Source organism: Rhinolophus hipposideros (assembly GCF_964194185.1).
Source record: "Rhinolophus hipposideros genome assembly, chromosome: 2".
NCBI classification, from domain to species: domain Eukaryota; kingdom Metazoa; phylum Chordata; class Mammalia; order Chiroptera; family Rhinolophidae; genus Rhinolophus; species Rhinolophus hipposideros.
In genome coordinates this window covers 8743079-8761125 of record NC_138048.1, presented here as the reverse complement: position 1 = coordinate 8761125, position 18047 = coordinate 8743079, and the positions used below count along the sequence as shown (strand labels likewise).

Sequence of the window (18047 nt, the reverse complement as noted above, 5' to 3'; positions counted from 1 at the left end):
GGTTAACACGGCCATCACTACTAAACACGTATTTTTCCAGGAAAAGGCATCCCTGGTGCCTTTTTATGATAGACATAAACCAACTTGTAAAATACAGGCAATCCTAACTGGGGGGTTAGTTGCAAAGTACTCTCTTGGAAGTTACACTGCATATTCTTTACTAATCTTTTAAAACAGTGCATTATACCTAGGTTCTGAATGAGATGTTTTCAAAGTAATCTTAAATACTGTCATCTAAATCATGAATTACAAAACAACCTATACTATTTGACCTTCAAAAGTTCTAATTCAATAAACAGGATTTTAAGATCTTTCCTATTAGCCACACTCAGACCCAAGAGTGAATGAGCATTCATACGTTCCCTTTGTCTTCCGTTTCACTGTCACCAGGAGCCAGTTCTGACCTTGACGGTGGAGTCCATGTCTGGGTCCTCCTCCCGAGCTGCGGCCGCACTGCACCGCACAGTGAAACACTGCAGGTAGTTACTAAGGAAGAAGAGAGAGGCCACTGAGCAAGGCGGGGGCCAGTAAGCCACGTGTCCACAGCTGGGATGATTTCACAGGTGAGCAGAGCAATGGCCGGCATGGGGGAAGACTCAAGTATCTGTCAAATGCTGACGAGGCGGATTGCTTGTTAACAAGCAGAGCACCTCAGAAGCCCTTTTACAGAAACACATAACTGGTCCCCACCTTACCCCTGCTGAGTCATAATCTCTAGGGGCTGAATGCAGGCACGTTTGGCTGTTGTACACTCCTAGTTAAGAACCATGGATCTGGGTCAATGCCCTCATTTACAGACAAAATGAAGCCCCCAGGGTCAGCCCAAGGGACAGAGAGGTCACTATCAAAACCAAGATCGGAACCCAAGTTTCCCGACTATTATCTCTGTCCCACTCATCTGAGGACAACACTGAGCCTGGATTACACTGAGCAACACACTGAGATTATGCAAACCCACATCCAATGGTAGAACTGATCATCAGAGACTGAAGGAATCTTCAGAATTACCTACTCCAGCAACTTGTTTTAAAGATTAGGGCAGGGAAGGTTCATGCCTGGTCCAAGGCCTCTCTGGAGAATGGAGCCACATTAGATGCCAGGTCTCTTCACTCCTCACACTCCTCTCTCTATCTCTTTCCACAACCCCCAGCTGCTTCTGCACCAACCCAGGGACCCCCCAGTAAGTGCGAGATAGATGCCTGGTGGTTCGGTGACATGTGGATAATTCAACACTCCACTACTGACATTAAAAACTGTTAACTTAGAAACTGCTACAAACCCACCTTGTAGTGAATTCATAGGAATGATTTTTAAAAACAAACTAAAAAGTTAGAGAAGTAAAAGTGAACTATTAAAAAATAAATAAATACATAAATAAATAAATACATAAATAAATAAATAGATAAAGGGCTAACAGCAAACCTAACAATGATCTTAAAACAGGAGAAACACCTCTTGAACAGGATAGGTATTCTGACACGTGACAGTGGGAGACTGCACACATAAGAGGCACCAGTGAGGGCTCTGTCCACCTGTTTGCTGGGGCTGCCACTTCAGCCTCGGCCCACTGCCATCTCTGTCCATTTCCACAGAGTTCTGGGACATGGCCTCGAGAGTCATGACAAGAGCTGGGACAGGTGCACCAATGCTTAGAAATCTGGGGTAGAGAGTGAGCACTCTTTGGAATTAAAATGATTGGAAGGGACTCTGAGACAATGAGGAGCAACAAAAAACACCTGGTGGGGCCAGGATGACAGATGAACGGGGCTATGACAACAAAAAGAAATGACCGTTAGGTTCTAGAGATAAAAAGGCTGGCTCCTCTGACTCACCTCCACTTGCAGTAGTCCAGCTGTGGGCTACTGCTGGAATACTCGGAGGGGTATAAAGGAACAGAGCGAGCTGAGATGTGCTGCACCGGTATGTCTGGGACATGCTGCTAAGTGACGCAGCAAACTGCTGAACAGCGGAGACATGAGCCACCTCCGTGAAAAACAAACCACAGGAGTACATGCATTGTTGTTTGAAAAGTTGGATGAATATACACCTATTATTGACATGGCTTAAGACTGAGGAGTAAGGAGGGGGCTTTTCTATTTATGTATTTCTGAGGGTGACATCTTATATAATTTTATTAGGTTGGTGCAAAAGCAATTGCGGTTTTTGCAATTATTTTTAACCTTATAAACCGCAGTCACTTCTGCACCAACCTAATATATTGTTCACAGAATCCTTAAAAATTTTTTCTGTTGCCTTTTTTTTTTTTTTTTTTTTTTTTTTTTTAGGGTATATAAACATACTAGTTTTCAAGAAACATGAATATACTTAAGGGGACATGGGACGAGGGGCGGATAAGTTTAGAGTGTCCACTCTCTAAACTCAGTATCCTGTACATCTACACAATCAGATAAAGAAAAGATAGCTAGTCTTTGGGCATCAATATTCTGGTACAGGAATTAGTATTTCATTCCTTCTTTCTCCCTCTATTTTTTCTTTCATTTCTGAGATGCTACAGTTTCCTCGCATTCTTCAAGCTCTTTCTCTGCCTCCTCTCACTTTCTGAAGATCACTTTCACCAGTTTTCAGTTCAACCACTTTTCTCTGCTACACACTCTTGGAGCCATACTTACTACTTTAATAACCATCTCTTTTTGGTGGTAATAAAACATCTAAGTTTTTCTCTCTTCCCTAATCTTCAGTCCTATGTGTCCAAAAGCCTACTTAACATTTCCTCTTGATATTCTTGAAGTACCTCAAACTTTAATGTACAAACCAGAATTCTCTTTCGCCCCACACTACGCCAGGCTCCATTCTTTAGTAAAAGCAGGCTCACACTGTGGTGGGGTTTTTATGCCTCCTCCATTCCCATTATCCCATCAGACATCAAATCTGTAACTCTCTTGCCGAAGCCTCTTTTATCCGTTCTGCTTTCTCCTCTCACTGCTACTGCCCTGACCAAACGTAACCTCTCCTTATCCATACTGGAACCACTTCAATAGTTTCTTCATCTACGTTCAATCCCTATTCCATAATGGCCACACGACCTGTCCTAAAGCAATGCTCACATCACTCTCTTGGGTCAAAACCTTAAAAAATTCCTTAGTTTGATTTTCAAAGCCCTGAGCGACATTTCAGTTGCTTCATATTTAAAGAACATCATTGTACAGCAGTTTGGAGATTGAGAAGACTAGCTACCTTCACCGTCTACACTTCAGAAACACACAACAGCATTTCTCCTTACATCAGAGAGCAGGAGGAGAAGGGGGCAGCACCCACACCAGGAGGGGGCATCACAGCTCCAGGTGGGTCCTGTGCTGTTTGAAACAGACTCCAGCACCTGCTGGAGATTCTGACAACTCCACTCAGTTGTCACTACTCTTTTTTATAATTTAATTAACAATACAATTAATTATTGGGTGCTCCTGAACATAGCCTTTATGTATAGTCTTACCTCCATCTATAATGCTCTTCTCTTCCAGTCTCTATCTGTCAAATTCTAACTAGCTTTTGGGCCTCACTTCAAACACAAAGAACTTTCCCATATGACTCAGCCAGAAGTAATTTCTCTCCGGCCAGTGCTTATACCAGTTTCATAAAGTCTTAGGACATTTTTCACCAATCTAGTGTATGTGTCCCCGGGCCTCTCTCATGTCACTGCCATAGAAAGCAGGTGGTGTACCTTGTTCATTGTCCAGAGGGCCCAATGCAGTGCCTCGCACAAAATCTAAGTTAAAAAACACAGGAAATAGAACCAAAAGCATCACTTACTGCTGAGATAAAAGGAAAGGAGATCAAAGTCCTGCTCAGGAACCCATGATCATGTCAGCATACTAAGGTAAGGTGACTCAAGACATCTGCCACCAATTAGCAACATGACCTTGACCAATCCCAATCTCTGCGCTATTTTGCCATCTGCACTAATCAGAGGGGACATTCAGATAGTCTTTCTGGCCCCTTCACAGATCTAAACCACTATGAAATAACTCATGCAGAAATGATATAATAGCAGTGAAAAAAAAATTAGGAAATCTAAAAAGAAATCTAGATATACTGACTGATCCCAACGACATTTCATTAGAATTCCCTATGAAAATCTTCCCTCATGAAGAACCTTATAGTTCCTTACAAAGATCCCCACCCAGTCTAAGAAAATAAAACAAAGGCAAAACCAGAATCTAAATCATTGATATTACCGTGTTTCCCCCCAAATAAGACTTAGCCGGACAATCAGCTCTAATGCATATTTTGGAGCAAAAATTAATGTAAGACCTGGTCTTACACAGAATATAGTATAATTAATATAATATAATATAATATAATATAATATAATATAATATAATATAATACTGGCTCTTATATTAATTTTTGCTCCAAAAGATGTGTTAGAACAGATTGTCTGGCTAGGTCTTATTTTCACGGAAACACAGTAAAAAGGCGGGTATGGGCCATCAAAAGACAAACGGATATCATTAATTTACAGTGCTATATACTGGTTCACACAATTCTCATTTAAAGATTTAGAAAGCACCTCAAGAATTTACAGAAGTGACTCAAAGGGTGGCAAGTGACACTAACATACCTTGTGATGACATGCAAAAATTGTGACGTGAGCACGGCCTGCTGGGACCTCTCAGGATATTGATAAACTGACATTAATTCAACAGATTTGACAACCATGTAGAGATAGCCCACATGAGGCAATGAGAAAAAACAAAAGAGACTCAGCAACTCTTTTTCCTGATACGAATTTTTTCTCTCAGAAGTAAGAGAACCTGTATGAAAAAAGGAAAACAAAATGCCATGAAACCAGTAAATAAAGGGAAAAATATCTTGACTTTTGTATGCAAAGAAAAAAAAGTCTATCAGTAGATAACCAAAGAGTTGTTTAGGGGAAGTTGCTCTTCATAGAAGAATGCCAGTTAAAAAATGAAAAGAGAATGATACAATTACAGTATCACCATATTGCAACCGTAATAATTGAAGAGATCTAGGTAATCATCACTAATGGCTGTTAACAGCACAAAAAGAGTCAACTAGATACTATGTACCTTCCAAAAGAATTCAACACTACTTGTGTGGCCAAAAATCATCATCATCATCATCTGATCAAGCCTAAGTCTAGAGTAGCACTGTCCATAGAAATCCAACGTGAGACATATATGTAACTTAGTTTTCTAGTAATCACATTTACAAAAAATATATTGTATTAACCCAATGTAACCCAAATACTATTATGTCAACAAGCAATCAACAAACATTGAGATAGTTTATGATCTTTTTTTATACTAAGTCTTCAAGACCTAGTGTGAATTTTGCACTTACAGTGTATCTCAGTTTGGATGAGTCACATTTCAAGTGCAACATGTAGCTGGCTAATGGCTCCCATACTAAACAGTCAGTTTTAGATCCAACTACCAAATCACAGGAAAACACAGGGGACAGGAATGTGTTAAATGACATTGTGGGGAGTCAATCAGCAAAATTCAGATTGTGGGAAATTCTACAGTATTAGCCCACTTTCTCGCTAAAAAAATTGCAAAGAGAAAGAGGGAGGAAGCGAGAGCCTACATATTAAAAGAGACTTTAGAGACATAGCAACCAATTGTAATGTATGCACCTTACTTGGAATCTGACCCAAACAAATTAAAGAAAAAAACCTTTAGACAATCAGAGAAGTTTGTACACTGACTGGATATTTGATGATGTCACTGAACTTTTTAAAAATGTGAAATGTATTTTGGGTTTGTTTAAGAAAGAATCCTGTCCTTTTAGAAACAGATGCTGAGCTATTAGATTGGGGCAAAAGTAATTGCGGTTTAAAAGGTTAAAAATTGCAAAAACCCCAATTACTTTTAAACCAACTTAATATTTATGGCTCAAATGGTATAAACCATGGTATCTGCAACAAAGTAATCTAGCATGGGATGGGGTAGAAGTGGCCACGAGGCAACGTTGTTGAAATTGTGTGATGGGTACAGGGGTTTCATTGCATCTACGTGCTTGGAAGTTTTCAAAATCAAAGGTTTTTAAAAAGTATAGCTTTGATTGATACTCTTCAAGGATACCCATTAATAACAGAAGAAAATCCAATTCTGCATCCTCCATAACTGGCCCAAAGCAACCTGTCCAGTGTTTTCTCTCTTCTTTCCCACACACATCTGTGCTCTGGTCAGATGAACCACTCGCTCATCTCCAAACACATATGCGTTCATACTTTGCACATGTTGGCTCCCCTCACCAAACTATCCATCTTCTAAAAGCTCTACTCAAATATACACTCAAATATGTAAATATTCATTCATTTGCCTATTAAGTAAATATTCCTCAAATACCTACTACTAACTGCCACTGTTCTAGGTTCCGGGGATACAACAGCATACATCCCTTTTAGGAACATGGACTGGGGTGCAGGATAAACACACGGCCGTATGTGGAGAAGGAACAGGCTAAATTGAGAGAGAGGTCTGAAGAAGTCTTTTGTGGTGAGTTGACTTTTGGGTAAAGAGCAGAATGACTCAAAGACATCAGTCATGCAAGACCTGAGGGAAGCACATTCTAAGCACAGTAAATAACAGGTCTTACACAAGAGTGTGCGTGGCATATCCGAGGAACAGAGAAAGGCCACATGGATGGATAACAGTAAGCAGGATGAGTGGGACAAGAAAAGCCCTGAATGAGGGCCATGCAGACCATGGAAAAAATCGGGGATTTTATCCCAAGTGTTATGGGAAGCCACTGGATAAAAAGAGGAGCCTCTAACATGGCGACGGGTCGTCTGGTCTCCAGCCTTTTCTCACAACCTTCACTCCCTGGCTCAACTCCCTGCAGTCTCACTTCTCAGTTCCTCAAACAAGATTCTCCTTCCCACACGCCTTTGCTGCTGCTTCTGCACCACCTCTACCCCCAAACCAGGGCCGATCATTCAGGATCCTTGTTCTTGGGGAGCCTTCCCTGACCAACACTGAGGTCGGGATCTTCTGTTAGAGGTTTTCAGGGCAGGGTTCTTCCCCAGCACCCATTTCAGCATATAACTACTCTCCTCTTCAGGACTGATCACTAATCGTCTGCCTCCCCACGAAATAAGCCCACGTGTGCAAGCACTCTGCCTGCTTTTGCTCATTACTGGTTCCCTGGTATCTAGCACGGTACCCAACACAGCAGGTACTCAATGTTTACTAAAATAAATTTTTAAAAACTGAGATTATAAACACTTTTAATCTGAATAATATTTGTATCTTTCCCTAGGCAACACCTGAAGATGTTAAGCAGGCCAGGACTAAGCACAGAACCCAACGCTGATTCTCAAACGTGGCTGCCCATTAGACTCTTGGGGAGCTTTTCAAAAATATCAACGCCCAGGCTCCAGAACTGACCGACTGAGTCAGAATCTCCATCATGCAGAGCCTGGGCATCACTATGTTTAAAAGCATCCAAGTAAGTCCAATGTGCAGCAAGCCTGAAAAACTCTGCTCTAAACGAATCTCCCTTCAGTCCACACATTCCCACACTGCTCACAAGATCATCAGAAAAGCTTTGCCAGGTACCCAGCTGGAACCCAGATAAGCCTTGGCTATAGGAGGGCTCGGATTTCCCTTTTTGAGTCTAGCGACCATTTTTCTAAAAGGGAAACGGGTTTTGTCTGTCACGTCCTCTCCATGGCTTCTCCTAGCAGACACAATTTCCCTTTCTAGTGCTCACAGGGATTTGCTATGGAACTTATCCAAGGCCCCAGGGAGACTGTAGAAAAACCTAACCCATTACCCATGTCAGTCTCCCCTCCCAGCCCAGAGTCCTTCACCTCACTGCACTGTGTCACTGTCATACTTACCTGTCTGGTAAATGGGTAGCAGCTGAAGTGAATGCAACTTAATGTCATCAGCCAAGGCATAGGATGAAATATCAGGAGCAAAACGTCTGTGAGTATAAAAAGAGAGAGAGGGAAAGATATCTAATTTCCATATAGTTTAAGCAGGAAAATACATATGAAATGCTGGAGAATAAAAAACTTTCTCATACCTATAGAGCAGGTGCTGAACATGGAAATATTTTATTTTTTCATCATCTAGACCCGTTGACTCCAGTGTAACAGATATTCCAGACTGTTCACTTTTTTCACCAAGAAGTTCCATGGGCTTTTGGCAGATAACAAAATCATCTGACTCGAGCTGTAAAGCTTCATTACTGATGCCTTAAAAGATAATATTCAAGAAAAGAATTTCTTAACTCCAAATAATACTTGAATGAAAATTAGACTTTACAATTTCCTGTTACCGATGTAGTGGACATACAGTAATTTTATTTATTTACACACACACACACACACACACAAACACACACACACACACACACATCTCATGTGTTAACAAGGCTGGTTTGGAAGCCTTGTGGTTTTGAAGTTTTAGCACCTACTCATCGATTCATCACGACTGATAAAGTACAACAGGATTTATTATCATCCCCATTTTACACAAGGAAATCGAAACTCAGACAGTATTCAGAACCCAAGGTCATTCGACTAGTAAATGTGAGAACTGGGACTAGAAACCCCTCATCTAGTAGCAGTTGTTCCATTGTTTCTATTGGTAAATATTACGAAATAAATGTACATGCTACAGAGTAAGATACAGGCAGCCACATGATAAATCCAAACCCCATGCTTTAGAAATAATTAAATCTATAAATAATATGGTTTGGCTATATATATATCAGAGCCCTTCAGAGATTGCCAGAAGTGAGGGTTTTCTCTATACTTAAAACAAGAAAGCAAGCTAAATTCATCATTTACCTTCTGCTGGTTTCATTGGACTGTTGGTCTTATGTGGATGGTGGTTAGCACTCTCTCCATTTTTAGGGTTTGACTCCAATTTTAGGATTAAGACTTCTAAGTCTGACATGACAGCGACATGTCCAACACAAAAAGAAAGTTCAACAGGAGTGATATTACGTATGTGTATAACTAAAGAGCGTTCAAAGTCCAATATTGATAATTCTTCATTAATGATCTGATACTTCAAACTAAATAAGACTAATTTATTTGTGCAGCCCACCAGAAGGTCTCCTTTCACAGGACAACAGGAAAAACACAAGGGGGCCTCCGCAAGTGGCATTTCAATAATAGACATCTGGTCTCGGAAGGTTTCGCACAAGGGTGTCTCCACATCATGGCCGACCATTCGGATACACACGCGGGAGTTTTCCGTCCTTTTACTTCTCCAGTTCACATAAGCACGTAGAAACGTAGCTTTGTTTTTCTCTTCAATTGCTACCAAATAGTCTCCTGAGAAGGGAATAAGATTATACTTAGAATTTGTAATTAGAAACAACCACTTACCTTGCATTGCAAAAAGGAACTACTAATGAATCCTAATGTAAATGGTTGAATCAAAGATTGACTAGAACAAAACCCTAAGTAACAGGATCTTAAGTATATTTTTAACTGATATTAGGTATTTAGCTTCTGAAATACAATCTCTCTCCATTTTAATGTCATACCCATTAATTATTCATGTAGCTTACATAGAAATTTTGCATTTCATTCCTTATATTAGCTCTAAGTGTTTTTCATAGCTCTGAATCGATAACTCCAAAGCTCTCCTTCAGTAGTATTAGCCTGATGTTAAAATTAGATATAAATTAAGGAACTCTTGAATTTAGCAGAATTTACACTACAACCCCCTCCCCTTCCCACAAAGTCACATCTTCATGTAAACTCTGAGAAATAGGATAAAAGTTGTACATATATATTAAATAACATTTAAATCTAAGCTAATTCCCCCTTAATTGTTGATTTTACTAGATTTTTTTATTACAAAGTAATTTTATAATTACTTTTTGTTGTGAATCGTCAAAGTGGTAAAGAGATAAAAAATGAAAAGCATAATGATTTCTCCCCTGCAGGCCGTGAGGAGCCGATGTTAAAAACACAGAGGCCGGCATGCACCTTTCTATATACCTTTCTCTCGTATAAACATGGACCACAGGGTGGTATTCTGCTTTTTTTTTTTTTTTTAACAATCTGCAACTTTTAAAAATCACCAATAAATCTTTCCTTCCAGGTCAATACACGGGTATCTAACATTTTTTTCAATAGCTCCATACTATCCCGTATATACAAGTGGCATAATTTATTCAACAATTCCCCTGTTGATATACATTCAAGTATTCCCAGGTTTTTTTGTGGTTTATTTCCCCCCACTATACTTCACACTGTAACAACAGGCCTATACATATATATTTTTTCACTGGGGGTTTGTTTCATGGCATAGATTCCCAAAAGTGAAAATGTTTGGCCAATGCTAGGTTATTTTTCCAGACCATTTATAAAGCTGGTCATCTTTTCGTCTGTTCACCAGCCATGGATAGTTTCTCTTCTGCACGTTATCCACTTTTTTTATGGGGTTTGATTGGCTTTTCTTAATAGCAGCTCTCTGGGTAAAGGTGACAGTAATCGTTAATTGGCCATGAACAGCAAATGGGTTTTGACAGTTTATCGTTTGACTTCTGACTTTGCTTGTGGCATCTCTTACCAGGCACCTTTTAGTCAGATAATGTATCAGGTATTTATCTGTAGTCAGATAGGTATCTTTTCTTTTTCGGCAGTCTGAGTTTCCAAACTTGCTTAACCAGTCTCCCATGTCCTCCAAATTACACTAAAATAAAATATTCTAGTTTAGTGTTTTTTTTTTTAATTCAAATTTTTAATCTTTAGAACTTTGTGGGTGAGGGGGGAACAAGTCGGCGTTCTTCAAAATGTAGAAGTGACTATAAAGTGACATTATTAGGGAAACAAGCCCTTTTCCAATGAACTGCAATGGAAACACCACTGTGAGCACACTGACTTCCTGTATCTGCATGCAGCAAGGAAGCAGCTGCAGCCCCTTTCTGCACATGCTCACTGGGCTGGGCCGGCCACCTGGTCCTCGGAAATGCACCAGCGCTCCAGAGAGGCAAGCCTTCGGATGCTGCTTCCTCGGGTGCCACAGAGATGGAGGCTGTCCCTGCTCTGTCCCTGGAGACCTTGGTAGGATGCCTAAATATACGCTGCGGGCTCAGTAAGTTGGCTCACTCACTCTGTTCCAGAGAAGCAGTTTGGATGCCTTGTGGCCTCCACCTTCCTAGACCTCCCTCAGTAAATTATTATTTTTTAAAATTTCTTATTGTGGTAAAGTACACAGAACATAAAAGTTACCATTTTCACCATTTTTAAGTGTACAATTCAATGGCATTAAGTATATTCATGTTGTAGAACATCTGTCACCAACAACCCTCTCCAGAACTTTTTCATTTTCCCTCAAACTCTATCCACTCAGCAGTACCTCCCAACCCTACCATTCCAGCCCACGCCAAACTCCGACAACCAGCATTCCCACCATGCTACTTTGTGTCTCTATGAATTTGACTGCCCTACCTCATTATATAAACTGAATCATACAGTATTTGTCCTTTTGTGTCTGGTTGACTTCACACAGCATAATGCCTTCAAGGTTCATTTGTGTTGCAGCCTGTGTCAGATCTTCATTCCTTTTTAAGGCTGAATAATATTCTATGGTATGTATACACCACATTTCGCTTATCTATTCATCTGTCGATGGACACTTAGCTTGTTTCCACGTCTTGGCTATTGTAAGGAATGCTATAATGAACATGAGCGTAACAGATAAACATATGCCACGTTTTGTTTATCTTTTCATCTGTTGACAGGCATTTGGGATGCTTCCACATCTCGGCTCTTGAGAGAAATGCTGCTATGAACACTGGCGTCTAAATACCTGCAGAAGTTCCTGCTTTCAATTATTTTGTGTCTTTAACCAGAAGTGAAATTGCTGGCTCACAGGATAATTCTGTTTCTTTTTTTGAGGAACCACCATACTGATTTCCACAGCAGCTCCACCATTTTACATTCCCACCAGCCATGCACAAGGGTTCCAATTTCTCCACAGCCTCACCAACCGTTATTCTCTATTTGTTTATAATAGCCATCCTAATGGGTGTAAAATGGTACCTCATTGTGGTTGTGATTTGCATTACCTTGATGATTAGTGATGTTGAGCATGTTTTCCTGTCCTTGTTGACAGCTTGGAGAAAAGTCTATTCAAATTCTTTGCCCATTTTTCAATTGTTTCTTGTTATTGTTGTTGTTGTTGTTGTTGTTCAGTCACAGGAGTTCTTCACATATTCTCGATATCAATCCCTTATCATATATATGCTGTGCAAATATTTCCTCCCATTCTGCAGACTGCCTTTTCTATATGTTGACAGTGTTGTTGGACAAAAGTTCTTAATTTGTATGAAGTCCAATTTTATCTATTTGTTTTCTTTTGTTGCCCATGCTTTGGTGTCATATTCAGGTTAGCAGTAAATTACTTTTAAAACTAGGAGTATTTGTTTAGTTATAATAAAAGTGTTTTATTCAGGCACCTATAAATATATGCCTATTTCATTGATAGTCTATATATCAACTGTTTATATATAATCTGCAAACTATAGATAGTGCCCAGGCTGTCTTGTGTGGTTTCAAATTAATAACTTGTTTTATAAATAATGACCTAGAATTTGCTAAATGTGTCTACCTGATATGATCAGACTTTTAGTGTTCTCTTAGTTAATCCTCACAACAGACCTTTACAATATTCCCTCCTTCTCCTTTTAGAGATCAGGAATCTGAGGCTCAGACAAGCTAAGTAATTTGCCTAAGGCAACACAGCCAACCAAGGAAGGAGCTGGAACTTAAACTTGGATTTGGTTAGCTCGAAAGCTGATGCTCATTTCCCCAATTATATCGTCTCTCAAAATGTTAGAAAGGAGATGTAAATCTAGGGGATTCTGTGGTGGTTATAGTCCTTTACAAGAGGAAGGAACTAAACTTTTTAAAGCATTATGCGCCCAGGGCTTTATTTTATAACAGCTCTGTCTTCGTTAAGTAAATTAAAAAATCATTGTCATATTTACTCTTGAGCTGAGAGTCAATGATTTTTAAAAATAAGTAAACTTTTTGTTTTATGTAGCAAGGTCATAAATCTGGTTAACACGGATACCAGCTTAAGGAAAACGCTGTACTCCAATGACGAAATTGACATCAGAAGGCAGAAATAACATATGCTTCATCAAAATATGTTTTATGACTTTGGCAAAGTTGAGGGAGGGTAGGACTTGGGGGGAGGTACCAGACAGAAGAGAGCTTATTTAGTATACTTGAGCTAAAGGACAGGCGATGAGGGCCATGTGGTCTTGTCCTCCCTGACCCACCACCTCTAGACACCCCCAAAACAAGTGTCCAGCACTAGAGCTCCCCACACAGCACTCAACACGGGCCACTGGGCCTTTCTCCCTTGAGAGCAATGAGTTCTCATATCTCCTCTTCCGCCCTTCATACACAATGCCTAAATTAAGTTTCCATTACTGACAATGACCTTAGAGTACCCCGGTCATTGAAAATTTCTATCTACTTTCTCCCTGACACTCTCAAATTTTATAAAAGGAGACAATCATCCTGCTAATTAGAGACCAAAACAAAAACAACAAAAAAATTGAAAGTGTTTACTGCTTGGGTAAGAGACCTGCAAAACATTTACAGCAAACAAATGGCTGACGTTAAGATTCATTCTGTTTTTGACATGGGGAGATGTGCTACAGAGGAAGACACTGGGGGCTTAGAGCAGGAATCCCCAGGTCCAAGTTTCTGTGAGTGGGTAGAAAGAAGACCAAAAAGAAAAAGCTGAGACACAGAAGACAAGTTATCTGAATATCAGCATAGCTAGGAGTCAGCTGTGTGCAGATTAATAGCTGTACCCAGAGGCTGAAGTTCAAGCTGAGAACCCGAAGTGACCCTTGAGCTATATGACCCATGCTAATACGTTCCACATGACTCCTGAACTTTCTTTAAGACAGCCAACTGGATTATAAAAACATCTTTGTTTTTCAAGGCCTCATTAATGAGGTCACCATTTTACTCTGCCTACAGCAGCCACTGTGGCTCTAAATCAGTGGTTCTTCGTCCTGGCTAAATATTAGACTCACTCCAATTCTGGGCCATGCTCCAGGAAACTGACACTGTTTCTCCTGGTTGTGGTCCAGGCATCAGTATTTTTTAAATCTCTCCCAGGTGATTCTTATGCACCAGCAGTGGCATCCAAGGATCCCCAGAATCACTACTGACAGCCAAGAATGCTAGAGGTTTACATAATGTCTGTCTCTTCCAATTCTAGAATAAATGTCCATTTGGAAGAATGGAGCAAATACTGTCAACATAATGTTTCTCTGCCTCCCTCCCTCTCTCATACTCTAAAGTTGAAACTAGTGAGTTTGCCACTCAGTAGAGAGAGCTCTTAAAGGTGAGAACTCCTGTGCCTAAAAGAGGGGTGGGATGGAGAACACTACCAATATTATGAAATGATTATGAGAAAGATTTCATAACAAATACCAAAATCAGAACCTTCTGCTCAAAGAGAACTTACAGATCTAACAAATGGTTTTCAAATACAATTTGAAACCACTCGTCTGAATACCACTCGTCTGTAGACCAGTGCAGACCCCTGCTAATGTCTTCACTAGGCAAAAAGAAAAAAATAGTAATAGTATCATAGATTGGTCATAAAGCAAAGACATCCAAAACTTGGGGCTAAGTGTTTTTGTTTTCTTTTATAAACAATGTGACAGTAAAGAGTAAGGCTGTTTATATATATATATATATATATATATATATATATATATATATATATATACATATATATAAATATATATATTTACTTGACAAAATGAACAGATACTATGTATGGTAGCCCCAAGTTTAATGATCCACAAAATCCCAGTGTCTGGAAATCACTGATGTAGTGATTCAACTTACTTTTTTTGTCTTCTTTTTAATAGAAACTGAAACCCAAAAGTTTCTATGACCTCACATCCCAACAGTTGCAGACAGAAAACGTTCATTAGTAGTAAGTACTTCTGCCATGGGGTTTTCCACCATAAATACTGCAAGATACATCTTTACACCCTTCTTGAAAAGCAGGAATCAAACTTTAAGTATATTTTTAATTAAAAGAATCCTATGGTGAATCCTTTTGTAATCTGAAACAGCACCTATTATTAAATGTTGGAGTTTTCTAAAATAGGGATACACACACCCACACAGGACCCTCTTAGTATATCTTTACATTTCTGGTGAAGAAAGAGTAGTGGGTGCTGCCGCGCTGTTTGGGGATGGGTTACAGGGTGGTGTAAGACCTGAATTCCACTTATACAGGTTTTTAAATCAGCGATTAATGTGAGCTTTCCAAAAGGAAGTGGGTAAAGTGCAGATGTAAAAGGACTGGCCATGAGAGGGCATACCTGTTGAACCTCGGGGTACCTGAGGGTTCAGGATCCTATTCTCCCTACTTTTGTCACAGGTTTAATTTTTCTATATTAAAAGATTTTTTTCTTTGTTTTTTGTTGTTGTTTGTTTAAAGGGGTTGCGTGGAACCAAGACACCCAACCAAGGCCCTTCTGGCTAGGGCGCGTGGAGCAGCCGGCATCCTCCGCTACAGACGCGGGCGCTCACCTGTGGTTGCCACGACAACCTCGCCGCAAAGCGAGACCGTCCGGCGAGGTCCCGGAAGCGCGGAGACCCTCTCCCACGCCGAGCAGCCGCCGGGGACGTCCGCTCCGCCGCGAAGCGGGCCCACGCGGGGGCGCAGGGGCGCGGGCGCCCCCGGCCCGTCGTTACTCACCGGCCTCGCTGTAGGCCAGGCGCAGCACCCGGCCCAGCGTGGAGAAGGCGCACCTCGGCTGGCACAGCTCCTGGCCCGACACGGCGAACGCCTCCACCTTGCAGCCCGCCGCCACGAACAGCGCGTCGGGGCCCCCGCCGCAGAACCGCTCGGGCTCCAGCTTGCAGGGCACCACCTGCTGCGACCCGAAGGGGTGCAGGTTGTACAAGTGCACCATCCTGGCGACGGGCTGCGGGTCGGCCGGCCCGGCGGGGCTCCCGGACACCCCGCGCCGGCTGCGGAGGTGGGACCACTTCCGCGAGCGAGTGCGCGGAGCTAAGTCATGTGAGCGCCAGCCGGGCTCCAGTGCGGCTCCGCTTCTTAAAGAGGCCGCTGCCGGGTGAGGCTGCAGCTGGCAGAGCGGCCACACCCGCCGCCGCCCGCGCCCCGCCTGCGCGGGGTCCCAGGGCCTTGCACCCAGCCGCCCAGTCCTGGCCACCGCTCCGCGCTCAGAGGGTGGCGGGCGCAGGTACCCCTGTGTCCTTCCCTTCGCTTTGGGCCAGGAGAGACGCGTAGGCCCTTAAGTAAGCTTGAGCGTTCCATCATCTGCTGTCCTGTATCATTCGTACTTGCTTCAGGGGCATCACCCATGTGTCCCCAGTAGCCATGAGCTTCTGGAGATTAGGGCTGCGAAAACTGAAGTGAGGTGCACACGGCTCCACCCAGGGCTAAACACACGGAAGAGTGGCTCAGAAGTACTTAGAATTCTAGAATGGTTTGGTTGGAAAGAGCAATGCCTGGAACATGCTTGGACAAACAAAAACAAAAAATTGCTGAATGAAAGACTCCATGGACATCATCTAGTGAACTCCAGGTGTTTGACAAAAGATTAGTTTTAGCACCAGAGGATAGACAAGGACTAAATCCTCTGGCTCTCAGCCCAAAACTGTCCCGTAGTCTGTACCCTGTATCTATTCCTGACATCGCAAACATGGAGTTTGTAGCTGTAATCCCAATTTTTTAAAACAGATTTAGATGAAACCCATTGTTGTTACTCTCCAATTAATCCAGAAAATATGTATGTAAATATACATTGAGGGATGTTGCTTTTGGTACGCAGGGACAGAACTAAAAAGAAACCAAATTTTCCTTCAGTCAGTTTCTAGTTCAGCCACCTTAATGAGCCCTTCCTTACAAGAATTGACAAAGTAGGTGCAATTCGATCGAAGTTAAACTCTGCCTCTACTTCCTATGTCCTCCAGATGAATCAAGTACCCCTAAGTGAGATCATTCTCTGCTTCACTCAACCAGGAGGGACTCTGGGAAACAACTGGTTTATCAAATGCAGTGAGGCAGATGTGTGGACCAGCAGGTTGCTCTGTCCAGCCAGCGAGGGCTGAGAACTCACGGAAATCTGCTCAAGAAAACAACCGCAACTCACTTGTTTTAGATACTATCCTCATGAACACCCCTTTCCTTCGCAAATATCTGCCGTATTGTCCTGTTTCATTAATTTTCTCCTTCAAGCCTGAAAATTGCAATTTCAGTACTAAATTAAAATTTCAAAACTAAAAGTACAATTTAATTGTAATTTCAGCTGCATAAAAAATAAAATGTCTGTTTTGGAGAAAGAGGTTAAGATTTGCTCAAAGCCTGGAACCCCAATCCCTTCTAGAGATAAGCCACTTCTCCCTTTTTATCAGGGTCCCTACCCTTGACTCATTTAAGATACTTAGGAAACAGACATGCTAGCTAAGGGAAAGTCAGGGATATGCCTAGTTTCCATGTTTGTCGGGAGCTGTGAGTAGGGCTGCCCACTTGCTTTCCTTTTAGAAAAGCAGGGGCAGCAGTGGGCACAGCCTCATTTCTTTATGGGAGGCTGTGTAGACTGCTAGGGCTGCCATAGCAAAATACCACAGACTGAATGGTTTAAACAACGTACATTTATTTTTAACTGGAGGCTAGAAGTCCTAGAGCAAGGTGTGTCTGCAGGTCCAATTTCTCCTAAGTCATCTCTCATTGGTTTGCAGATGACCCCTGTCTTAATCCATTTGGTCTACTTTAACAAAAGACCACAGACCGCGCAGCTTATAAACAACAGAAATGTATTCCTCACATGTTTGGAGTCTGGGAAGTCCAAGATCAAGTTGCCACCATAGTTGGGTGAGGGCCTTCCTCAGGCTTGCAGAATGCTGACTGATGTGTTCTCACTTGCTGGAAGGGCCTAGGGAGCTCTGTAGGATCTCTTGTAAGAGCACCAATCTCATTCGTGAGAACTCTATCCTCATATCTTAATCACCTTTTAAAGGCCCCCAGCTTCTAACACCATCGCATTTGACATTAGTGTGCGGATACGTGCCT

The 18047-nt window shown here is 41.6% G+C and overlaps 1 protein-coding gene across 14 annotated transcripts in view; it reads right to left on the bottom strand.

The window, feature by feature from the left end:
• Window positions 1–16389, bottom strand: part of HPS3 (HPS3 biogenesis of lysosomal organelles complex 2 subunit 1) — a 36934-nt gene extending 20545 nt beyond the window's left edge. For 11 of the 14 annotated variants that reach the window (XR_013994279.1, XR_013994280.1, XR_013994281.1 and 8 more), the window contains exons 1-6: window positions 15708–16034; window positions 8786–9277; window positions 8017–8188; window positions 7829–7914; window positions 4580–4772; window positions 405–486 (exon numbers count right to left, since the gene is read on the bottom strand). Coding sequence is in view for 7 of the 14 variants with exons in the window: in XM_081063970.1 (XP_080920096.1) it covers window positions 405–486; window positions 4580–4772; window positions 7829–7914; window positions 8017–8188; window positions 8786–9277; window positions 15708–15924 (1242 nt within the window). In the remaining 7 variants the exon portion in view is untranslated. Of the gene's footprint in view, window positions 1–404; window positions 487–4579; window positions 4773–7828; window positions 7915–8016; window positions 8189–8785; window positions 9278–15538 lie in introns of all 14 variants that reach the window. The other 3 variants (XM_081063976.1, XM_081063971.1, XM_081063973.1) reach the window with 2 other exon arrangements.
• Between the last annotated feature and the right edge of the window lie 1658 nt (window positions 16390–18047).